This window comes from Hippocampus comes, unplaced genomic scaffold, assembly GCF_001891065.2.
Source record: "Hippocampus comes isolate QL1 unplaced genomic scaffold, H_comes_QL1_v1.1 scaffold327, whole genome shotgun sequence".
Classification (NCBI taxonomy): Eukaryota; Metazoa; Chordata; class Actinopteri; order Syngnathiformes; family Syngnathidae; genus Hippocampus; species Hippocampus comes.
In genome coordinates this window covers 180,132-191,746 of record NW_017806221.1, presented here as the reverse complement: position 1 = coordinate 191,746, position 11,615 = coordinate 180,132, and the positions used below count along the sequence as shown (strand labels likewise).

The 11,615-nt window shown below is 41.7% G+C and overlaps 1 protein-coding gene across 2 annotated transcripts; it reads left to right on the top strand.

Moving 5' to 3' along the window:
* Nucleotides 1-2,222: 2,222 nt before the first annotated feature.
* prss35 (serine protease 35) lies at nucleotides 2,223-9,599 on the top strand. Of its 2 annotated transcripts, none has more exons than XM_019856327.1 (2): nucleotides 2,223-2,451; nucleotides 7,303-9,599. In XM_019856327.1, exon 2 carries the CDS (start codon nucleotides 7,321-7,323, stop codon nucleotides 8,593-8,595), a length of 1,275 nt encoding a protein of 424 aa, XP_019711886.1. In that variant the 5' UTR covers nucleotides 2,223-2,451; nucleotides 7,303-7,320; the 3' UTR covers nucleotides 8,596-9,599. The 2 variants fall into 2 exon arrangements, with proteins under 2 accessions (XP_019711886.1, XP_019711885.1); XM_019856326.1 differs by lacking the exon at nucleotides 2,223-2,451 and adding an exon at nucleotides 3,735-3,816.
* The last annotated feature ends 2,016 nt before the right edge of the window (nucleotides 9,600-11,615 follow it).

The window sequence follows — 11,615 nt, the reverse complement described above, 5'->3', positions numbered from 1 at the left end:
TACTGCCCTAGGACAGCTGGGATAGGCTCTAGCGCCCCCCGTGGCCCTTGTGAGGATAAAGCGGATCGGAAAATGGATGGATGGATGGCTGGATGAAGCTTCACACAAGAATATATAAGCACACTCAGAATAAAGAGGATTGTGCAGTGTAGTTTTTAATGCATGAAGTCCACACCCACGTATGTGGTCATCAGCCTCACGGATACATCATGAGTTTTAACAAGCTACATCAGGTGTGCATGGCCACCCAAGTCTTCCTGACCGCTTACTTCCTCTCCCGAGCGTTTGCGCACGCACAGAAGCACTCACACTATCATCAGTGGTGGAATATTATAAACAGCTCGCTTAGAAGGACGGAGCCAAGTAAGGGATTCTATATAGGTCAGTTTGGAATACAAATGACATCATAGGAGCCAATTTTGTCTCCTGCCAGATGTTCCAAATCCCCACATTTTTTTCTCCCCTGAGTAAGGGTTCTGTCAGTCGTCATCTGTACCTGTGGGTAAAAAACAAAAAACCAAAAAAAAAACTGACTTTTTTTTTTGTTTTTTGTTTTTTACCCACAGGTACAGATGACGACTGACAGAACCCTTTCTACGATGGAACTTTCCTGTATGACTGAGAGCCTCCACAAGCATTTCTCCCCTGAGTGAAACATTTGACATTGCAAATATCAAATAAAAGCAGTGATTGTGAATCTGAAGTTTGAGACCGACAAAATCTCCATATTCATACAACAGAGACAAAAACAGATGTACTGTACAACATGCCCATCATACATGTGTGCTTCACCTGGCGAAATACCACAAAATACTTTTTCCAGCTCAACCAATACCACAAATTTGGAAAAAAAAAACCGCAACATTTAAGTGCACCTCTTCCTGCTCCTGTTCCCACATACATCATCATGGACATGAGGGTTATATAAATAAATGGTAGCTACATACATATTTATTTTTTTTGGACACAGCCATTGCATAATGACCCGCCTTCAATTAAGCACCGTTTCTCCATTTACATCCATAATTTTTAAAATAAAATATTCATTGCAATTCTGAAACTCACCAAGTCCCATTGAACATTCGTGTATGTCACCAAGTTAGGACAACACAGAAAAATGACTCCTCCATCGTGCAAAAACTTGGTTGGCTTCTATTTTCTCTTTTGTTTACTGCACACCTTTCGTCATTTATCAGCAAGAACCGGAGAAGAAAAAGTTTAAATGTATGGTCCCAACGGTGATCCATGCATCCACTTTCCGTATCATTTTAAACAAATGCAAAATTATTGATAACAATTTGCATGGGGGCAGTACGGTGGTCGACCAGTTAGCGCGTCGACCTCACAGTGCAGAGGTGCAGGGTTCGATTCCAGCTACCTGTGTGTAGTTTACTTGTTTTCCCCGTGCCTGCGTGGGTTTTCTTCGGGTACTCCGGTTTTCTCCCACATTCCAAAAATATGCAAGGCAGGTTGATGGATCACTCCAAATTGTCCTTCGGTGTGAGTGTGAGCGCAAATGGTTGTTTGTCTATGCGTGCCCTCCAATTTGCTGGCAACCAGTTCGGCCACGACCCTTGGGAGGATAAGCAAATCAAAAAATGGATGGATGGATGAATTTTTGAAAGTTTTTTTTAAACCTTTTATATGCTTTTAGACCACGTTGATGTGTTTAGAATAAACTTTAAATGCGAGTGCTAAATTAAAGCTTTTAGCAAGCACATGTTGCTTCTTATTTGGAGGATTGTACAGCGAGAAAGTGACAACAGGCACTCAGGATTGTTTTAAATAAGTTACTCTGTATTCTTCATCAGCAGCAATTTGTGCAGACTTACTGAATAATAAGGTTGGATATTTCAATGGACAAGTAGATTTAATCTGAGTGCATTTCTGTCCGCACAATTGTATCACTTCATTTAGGGGGGAAAAGTGTTGCAGATGTTGAGAATGTAGGAATTCAGATCCGTAGCGCCCCATCGCTATTGTTGTGAGACCAGTGGAACTAATTCCTGTAGAGTCCCACAGCCAGAATGAGGCTCGATTATACTCCTGTTTTGTGCCTCGTTGCGCAGGCCGCACACCATCTCGTCTCCTGTGCTGTGTGGCTTCTGCTGAATACAACGCCGTGACTTGTTTGGACACTTGCTCTAGCCCCACCCACGCGAGCAGAAGGCTTTGTTGCCGGAGAGAGGGCAGGGAAAAAGTCTCTTTTTCAGATTGTGCTTGCCTCAAAATCCCCCTCCTTCTTGCCTCCCTCCTCAGCATCAAGTGCTTTCAACTTTCTCTGCAGCCACTTAGAATGAGCAATGAGGAGAGAGGAGCCTGTTGATGCCTGGACGTCTGGGATGAAGTAACAAACGTTTGTTTTTTTAAAAGGACATCCTTTGTGCATCTTTTAGGAAAAACTAACAAGATATTGTGGATTTGTCATATCCATCAATCGGATGCAAGCAGGTAGGACTACTATTAAATGTTCCTCCTCGTGAAGGAACCATCTTGTTTGGTTTGGGATATATGTATTTAAAATCAATGTATTCTTTCATTTAAACTACTTTTATGTAATGTGAGTTGTTTCAATTTCCTTTGAATGGGTAGTTGTTTGAGAGATTTAATAATTCTGTAGAAGTACCATTTCATTATTTATAGAATCCATTTCTGATGTTTTGTATGACAATATAATGACTGCAACATTTAATCAGTGCTGCAAAGTTTGTCAGTTGTGAAAAAAAAAATCACATCTGACAAAAAAACTGAATACAGTATCTTGCAGATTTTTATTTGATTTCATATAATATGTTTCAACATATATTTTAGTTTGCCTATTATGTAAAAGGTCAAGATCATCTTACATTTTTTTAAGTTGAGGTAAGTGGTCAGGTCGGGTCAAAAAAAAATCGCTTGCGATAAATTGCTGAACTACTTACTCGATGATAATCGCTGGGTGACCGCCGCTTTGAAAAGTCCGGGGACGCTTACGCCCCCTGTCGGCCATCAAGCGTGAGGCGGATGGAGAGGGCATACACCAGGGGTGTCAAACTCATTTCACATGGTGGGCCACATACGGCCTCGGTAGATGTCAAGTGGGCCGGACCATTAAAATGATACAATACTTTGCTATAAATAACCAAAACAATATGTCTTTCCTTTGTTTTGGTATAAAGAAGCACAAGAACATTAGGAAAATGTTGAAATTTAATGAACATATCTTTTACAAAACATTTCATGAAGCACCTTACATTTCCTTCGACAAATGTGCAATTTACTTTTATCATTCACATATATGCATTGCAACTGATCCCACTGATTGTACAAACTTTAACAAGTAATTGGTATTGAAAAATATAGTAATGCACTTTAAGATTAAACAAGATTCATAAAGAAAGCAAGTTTTAAAGCATTTACACGTGCATATAAAATCTAAATGTAATCCCTGCCTACACCTTACAAACTAAGGAGAGTGCTATTAAATGTGTAAATGTGAGAGTGCTATTGATAGCGTCTGCTGTCATGGGTCTGTCTCAGTGACAGACTGAGGCTGCTGTTGTCTTCTTCTCTGATCAAAACAGTGTCCCCTTGCGGATACTCAATGAATTGCACCTGATTAAAAATATTAATTCTGTGTCTTTAATGCATTTTTTTCACTTTTACATTATCCTGTGGGCCTGATTGAACCTACTTGCGGGCCGGTTCCGGCCCGCGGGCCGTATGTTTGACACCCCTGGCATACACTCACTTGGGTGGAAAATGACTGAACTCCAATTTGAGGGCTTCGTGTGACTAAGTGCCATGGTGGCAGTATATCAGTCACTTTCCACCCTGGTGAGTTATTGCAGACTTTCCAGTGTGTTTTTTCTGAAGTGTGAAGTTGAACAGACACCAAAGGGCATTTTAGTCTCAATTATTTAGGCTGTTGTGCAACTCTCGGGGGCTTGTTTTATTATCCTTTGTTTTTGGCAGATTATCTTGGCTCCGACTTTAAAAGGTTCTGTGCTCCACGTCAGCCAAGTCTTCAAGTTGAGGTCATTTTACTTTTACCGTTTTCAAAGTGTTTTCTGCATTTTTTTGAGTTGGTCTATGCCTATACTGTACTGGAGTCTCAGTGATGTCAAGCAAAATGGTGAAGGCAGTAAAAATGACTTGAGGAGTTATCACCCTCAGTGGTGCAGCAACTTAACAGTACTGCGGCTGCTACACGATTTATTGATGTTTTCACGCTTAGCTGTACAACTTATTTTTGCACCATTAACCATGGCAAAATGTTACTCCAGTCCTTAACAGTGCAGTCTTTACGAGTGTTATGATATTGAAGGTTAAAGCCCCACAACAGATGAATTCTATTTCTCGTATTTGTCGTGGGAGAAAACAAATTGGACATCCAAATACATTAGAGGTTCTGTACTTCTGAGTTGCAGCTCACTGTAATACTGCATTTCCCTACAACTAAAAAGGAATGTGTCTTTGGAAGCTGCCTGTTCCAGCCCCCCTCCTCGGAGCCCCCCCAACCCACACCATACCGCACACCGCCGGAGGTTTATCCTCCAACTGGAAAGTGCAGCTATCAGACTGTCTGCAGAAACATCCAAACGACTTACCCCTCATCTGTTTGGAAGTTGTCTGTGTGACTTCATGACCACAGCGGAGCTGACGGAATGACATTTTTCCGACTTTGCAGTTAAACTCTGCTGGATGGAGTTAACTGTATTAACATACTTTTTTTTATTGGGTTATCAGGAAAATGGTTGTATTAGTGCCATACCAAGAGCCATAATTGCGTAGGATGCACACGTGTCCTGTCATTTTTTGACACGGGAGAAGAGCGGTACTGAGGAAACCAGACGTGGTCATAACTAAAAGAGAAGGTTAACCATTGTGGCAAACCTCCAAGCCACTGTCTTGAGCTCATTCTGAGAATCGTGGTTCCTCCTTACCTCAATGTTAACCACAGCTGCGACTCTATCTCCGTATAAATCTCTTCGCCATAGAGCTGATGCAACAACTTAGCTAGTGGGGCCAGTGTATCCATAGACCATGAATAATGCGACCAATTATTTCGTGCAGACTTGCAGAAAAGCTCGGAGAAATGGGTGTGCTGCCGAACTAGTGTGCCGCGGTTGCTGTGCATAAACTGGAGGTGATGTGGAACTTTGATACACACTGCCTCCCTCTGGCCAGAGATGGAACTGAGTTAAGGTCTTCCAAATTCCAAAGAAAGCCTTGTCATACACCCTCGTCAAGAGAAAGGGAAACTGAACGGCATATTTCTGGTACTGTCGGTGTAGTTGCTAGCTAACTTACTTCCTGTGTATTAGTGAAATCCCCGTGTCACAATTTGATTTAAGTGCACTTAACGAGACCAAAGTATGTGCTCACGTTTTTTTGGTTGCCTGATTGCTGCTGATAAATATTTTGTGTTTAGTTTTATACACAAGTTACTCATTTGCTCAGGTGATGGATGACCAAACAAGGATCTGTCTGCCCAAGCATGACAGAAACTTGCAAATAGTGTTTCTCCAAATTCAAATGATAACAAATCTGAACTAAAGTACGTGTCAAATATCGACACAGATTTCAAATTGATGGTAACAGCAATGGATAGACAAAATCTGCAGGATTCATTTATAACATTTCAGTGCAACATATACAGTAGATAAAACTGGGAACAAGTCCAGCGTATACAACAACTCTCACCCAAATTCAGTGGGAATGGGGCCCACCTGCCACGCAGCCATCAAATATTCCTCAATAAAATACAAGCAAAGCTCCATTTTTTTCTCACTCCCTTTTCTGGTGCTAAAGAGGGCTTGAAAAATATGTAAGGGCGCTGAGAAAAAAAATATAAATCTATTTTAAAAATAAAATAAAATGCTGGAGGGTCTTAATTGGGCTACACAGACAGGGCTACATCACCCTCTAACATCGGCAAAGCACCATCCTGGGGAAAGTGGATGGATTGCAATATCTGTTTTAAACAACATATTAACAAAATATGAAAGGATAACATTGAACAAACGTTATGCCTTTCCTCAAATTTAAGTAATTTTTGGACTACCATTATCTTGCTGTGAATAAAGCTTGTCCTTGACAGCACTCCATCAGCCTGAAAACAGTCTGTCCGACTTTCAATTTGTTTGGATTCCCAATTAATGGTCTCCATAAGAAATACTGGAAAAACAGTATTTATACAGTGGTAGTTTGACTTACGAGTTTAATTTGTTCCATCACCATGCTGATAACTCCGATCACTTTGATCTCAAATCAACTTTCCCCACTGAAATGAATGGAAGTACAACTTAACCTTTTGCAGCCCCTGAAAAACAGAACACCAGGATTCTTTATGTTACATGTAGCAATTACAATAGCAATGTACCGGTATTGTGTGAGAGAAAGCACAAGTGAGAATTCCATGTGACTGACAGAAAGCATACTTTGTGAAACAAAGCAATATTTGTAGCTGGTGTACCAATATTCCACATTAATTGCTCCATGTGTATTTTCCTGAATATGATCTCCTGCGCATATCAAAAGTGTGCTTCTCTCGTTGCAATTCAAAAAGGTCAGTGGAAGTGTCTGACCAACTGTAGCATTTATAGATAGCAGCTAACTCCTTCCCAAAGTGACCCCATGGTTCAATCCAGCAGAAATTAGGCCGGGTAATGACAATAATAGTGAAGAAATTTGTTGTTATATACAGTAGAGTGGTAAAATCTATTGTAACCAACCTCCTCACTCAATCTACTCTTTTTAAAAAAAATTTTTTTATCAATATTGCCCATTGAAATTAATTGAAATTGGACGTGAGATTTGGCCTTCCTTTGTACTGACAGGAAGAGTGGTCTGACACGCTTAGTCGAATGTGTGAAATAAGGCCTTCATCGTTGCTTTTGTGCATTATTGATTATCAAAGAGTGACATTAAATGTTCTATCATTTCAAAACATGAAACAAACAAACATGGCGAACTCACGGTAAAAAAAAACGACGGCGCTCCTTCTGTCTACTTGCACACCTGATGAGTACATTCTACATACGTGTGAACAGATGCAATGTGACAATCAACTTGGTGACCTTTATGTACGTACACTCCTACACTTATCTATAAACGGCTGTGACGCTACTTCAGTTTTACTCGGGTGGCAGCGTATCCATATTTTGCTCGTAACTCAAATTTTGGTAAGCTTTCGTGATGTTAAATTAAAAACTCATAAGTCACGAGTCATCAAGGTACCACTGTACATAGAGTATGCCGTGGCTGATACTGATGAATCTTTCAACATTATAACCATTCATTCCTTTGTTTCATTTTCAGAGCCAGGCCCAATTCACAATGGGCCCTCTACACCTATGTGTGCTGCTCCCAATGACGGTGTCGGTTATGGCGGCTGTTGCTGCCGAGCTGACTGCAACGGTTGACGACGAGTACACTTGGCCTCAGTGGAATTTGCCCCTGGTAAGGAAGAGGCGCACTCTGCCTCTGACCAGTCCCAACTTCTCAGCTCATCCTAAAGTAGAGGTGAGCGGAACGTGCGGGATCGAGTGTCAACGTGCTCTCCCCTCGCCGTCCCTGAACGACCTGGAGCAGCTCCTATCCTACGAGACGGTTTATGAGAATGGCTCGCGCACGTATACCTCAGTGTCTGTGCAAGGTCTCAACGAGGTGACTGCCTGGTCCAGAAACGACTCCTCTAGGTCCCGTCACAAAAGAGAGGTGTACGGTACGGACACCCGCTTCACTATTTCCGATAAGCAGTTCTCCACTAAGTATCCCTTCTCCACTACTGTCAAGATCTCCACGGGATGCTCCGGAGTTCTGGTGTCACCCAAACACGTGTTGACGGCGGCCCACTGCATCCATGATGGAAAGGATTATTTGGACGGCGTTCAGAAGCTTCGCGTCGGTATTCTTAAGGAGAAATCCAGAAGGGGGAAAGGAGGGAAAGGGAAAGGAGGGCGAGGCAAAGGCAAAAAGAGAAAGGGAGATGGCGCCAAAGAAGAAGTAAAGCAAGTGGAAGAGAAGGCAGGGGGCCGTAAAGGAAAGGAAGCAAAGGGGAGAAAGAACCGGAGTCGCCGCAGCGCCACACAAGTGGAGAAACCCTCATTCAGGTGGACCCGGGTCAAGAAAACTCAAGTGCCGAAGGGTTGGTTCAAAGGTGTGTCTGATGGACTGACTGCCGATTATGACTATGCGGTTCTGGAGCTGAAGCGAGCGCCCAAAGTGAAGCACATGGATCTGGGTGTCATCCCCTCAGTCAAGAAGCTTCCCGCAGGAAGAATCCACTTCTCCGGTTTTGATGATGACCGGCCGGGGAACTTGGTCTACAGGTTCTGCTCAGTGTCTGAGGAGTCCAATGATTTGTTGTACCAGTACTGCGATGCCAAGCCAGGCTCCAGTGGTTCAGGGGTCTACATCCGTCTCAAAGAGCCTGGCAAGAAGAAGTGGAAGAGAAAGATCATCGGGGTTTTCTCTGGTCATCAGTGGGTGGATGTTAACGGCAATGGGCTGCAGCAGGATTACAACGTTGCAGTGAGGATCACGCCTCTCAAATACGCCCAAATCTGCTACTGGGTCCACGGGGACTCGAGTGAGTGCCAGGTGTCCTGAGACAACACAGAGTCCGACGGGATACCGGCCAGATCCACTTCCTTAAAAGCAAAGGTCACCCAGTCTCCTCCTCCCCCCCGCCCGCCCCATCACCAACATGAAGCCTGTCTCGCTTCCTGCCTGTGCCTCCCACCACACTCATCTCCAAACACACACCACACAGCCGTACAGACTCAGTGTTGACAACAACAGGAACTCCGTAACACATCATGAGAACTGTGGCTTTTCTAATTTATTTGAAAAAAAAACTGAGAAAAACATATATATTTGAATTGTTTACAGATCACTCTGATCTGCAGTTGTGCTTTAGATTTTTGTCCACGTTTCACTTTGTCGGATATATTTTCAAAAAGTGCATCGACTTGTCTAAATGTCTTTGAGAGAGACTTGCCATCTTGCGAGTTCTCACTGTAGTGATGGTGATTGGCTTTGACAAGACCCAGGACAGAAATTTATGTCAACTATATTCCACAAACAGACAGCATAGAAATAATGAAGAAATGAATGAATAACTTTTAACGAGCTGGTGTTTTGCAATGTGTATATCGAAACGTTTTTGTATGTCTATCGCATTCTTTCACTTTCTGTCCCAAAAGAGCTGGTTCTGATGGACCTTAAATTAAAATTGACACGCCAGCTTTTCTTGATAGCAGTGAAATGTTATTTTTATTGGTGCGCACATAATTGTACTGGTGCTTATCCAGAACACATGGTGCTAATTTATCGAACTATAAGCTTTTTTTTTTTTTCCCAGGGAAAGGGGAGCCGACTACTGTAACTATGATTTTGAGGCTGTTGTGCTCAGATTGGACTGAACCTTTCAATAATTTACTTGATAATTTAATTGATATCTTATGCAAAGGGTTTAATTTGACCACAGACGTTAGAATATTGTTTTATACTGGAACAGCACATTGTAATATGAAATGAAATGTTTTTTAAATGTTGCTGATGTTCCCATTTTTTTCTGTAAAAACTAATAAACACCAAATTTCTGATACTAATGATGCAGATTGATGTACCAATAATTTAATCAGTGTTCACGACTAAAACAAAATCTTCTCTCTGACATACTGAGGTCCACGTAATTGGGTGCGGAACATTGGCAATTACAATTTCATCAGGACATAAATCCACAAGTCAGCATGGCAACACTAATATGATTGTTGGGTTTGTGGTTGGGCCTCACACTAGCCCAGTGGTTCTTAACCTTGTTAGAGGTAACGAACCCAACCATTCATATTCGCATCCACCGAACGATTAGTGAAAAATAAAAATATGATCCGAGAAGTGTTCCTTCAGTTTTGCCGGTACGAGACTGGAGCTGCTCAACTTGGCATGACAAATCATGCAGATAGGACACTGAGTCCCATCACGGGCCGTGAAGCATGTGAATCCATGTTGTACATATTCGTCTGACCACTTTCTGTTTTTTGCTCAACATAGTTAGCATGTATTTTAAAACTTTTTTTTTTTTTTTAAATCACATGACGTACGATCACGACAGTCACGTTGACTGCTGAGCAAACTAAATTTCCCGCAGCACTGATTGGACAAGCAATGTAATGTGATCATCTGCAGCCAGTGATGGCCAAGCGGGCATGTCATCACTAAATGACATGTTGAGTCGCGTGAGTCTTACCCTCCATGGCAGAGGCTCCGTCGAACCCCTGAGACCGATTCGCCCAACCCCTGGGGTTCGATCAAACCCAGGTTAAGAACCACTGCACTAGCCCCTTCATGAGAACAAAACAGCCATATGATATTATTTAGAATCCAAACTACGAGTTTTCCCTTTCAACGTGGGCCAGACGATCAACCAGCACGTTCTCATCGTTCAGCAGGGGCGTCACTAGGTTTGAAGAACAAGGAGGGCTTAGCCCCAAGGGGAACACAGCCCCTTTAGGGGGGTCCGGGGGCATGCCCCCCCGGGAGAATTTTTTTCTACATTCTGTTAAAAATCCATCAATTCCGTGCACTTTGAGAGCAAAATGAAGAGGCTATGAAGAACTACACACATCACATTAGTATCCTCTTTACTATGATGGGGCTTCCTCCCCTGGACTTTAACTGGACTAGATAATAGAAATTACAAAGAGTTCAAAAGTTCAATCTTGGTTGTTCAAGGGAATTAGAAGGATGCCCGATAACATAACCTATATGACAGTAGGCCTATATTCCTCTCTACCAAAATGTATTAATATATGCTTAGCCGCCAGAAGATGATGTATTTTGAGATGTCTGCCGTGATATGCAATTTAAGTTAGTACAATGAGATGCAAAAGCTTCATCACTTTGGAAAAACACAAGTTTGCTGCTCAATACTTACTGTAAGCTCCGATTGCATTTTGGGAACAGCCTTGCAAGTAAAATTAGCCTTGAGTGAGCCGGCTCACTCTCTGTGCGTCTTTAGCCTGATTCCTATCAAATAAATACATTTATTTATTTTATATTTCTTTATTTATTTTATATAGGCCAAAATCTCAATAGGTGTTGCCTCAAAGAGTTGGTGTAATGATTATTTATGTATTTAATAATAAAATGTTGCTTAATTTTTATTAAGCACCACCTTAATTTATCCAAAAGTGAACACTTGTTACAGTGCAGTTTCTGCTGTTACTGGAGATATTTTAGCGGACTATAGTCACTAGTTTTACCAGCATGGATGCATTGAATACTTAATTTACCTTTCTAAAAAACTGTCGAATATCCATGCTGTCGACTCAACCTAACTTTCGGCAATGAACTGTCAGTTGTTGCGTTAGCATTTGATGTGGCGATGGTGACAGACACGTCAAATGCTAACGCAACACCTGTTGCGTTCAGGAAACCTGGGAGATTAACATTACAATAATGGCAGGTTATCGAAATATAATTTAAAATGGCCACATTACATTGAATTTGATGCAATATATTAGCAAAAGTAAAGGAAAAATAAATAATACTTTTTTAAAAATAATGCAATGAAATTATTTAGGGGGGCTAAAGACATTTTTAGGGAGGCTGAAGCCTCCCTAAAA

Coding starts and splice junctions, on each gene's coding strand:
- prss35 (XM_019856326.1), top strand. CDS start 3,784: ATGGTGGCAGTATATCAGTCACTTTCCACCCTG. Junction 3,817..7,302: donor ATCAGTCACTTTCCACCCTG/GTGAGTTATTGC, acceptor TTTCATTTTCAG/AGCCAGGCCCAATTCACAAT.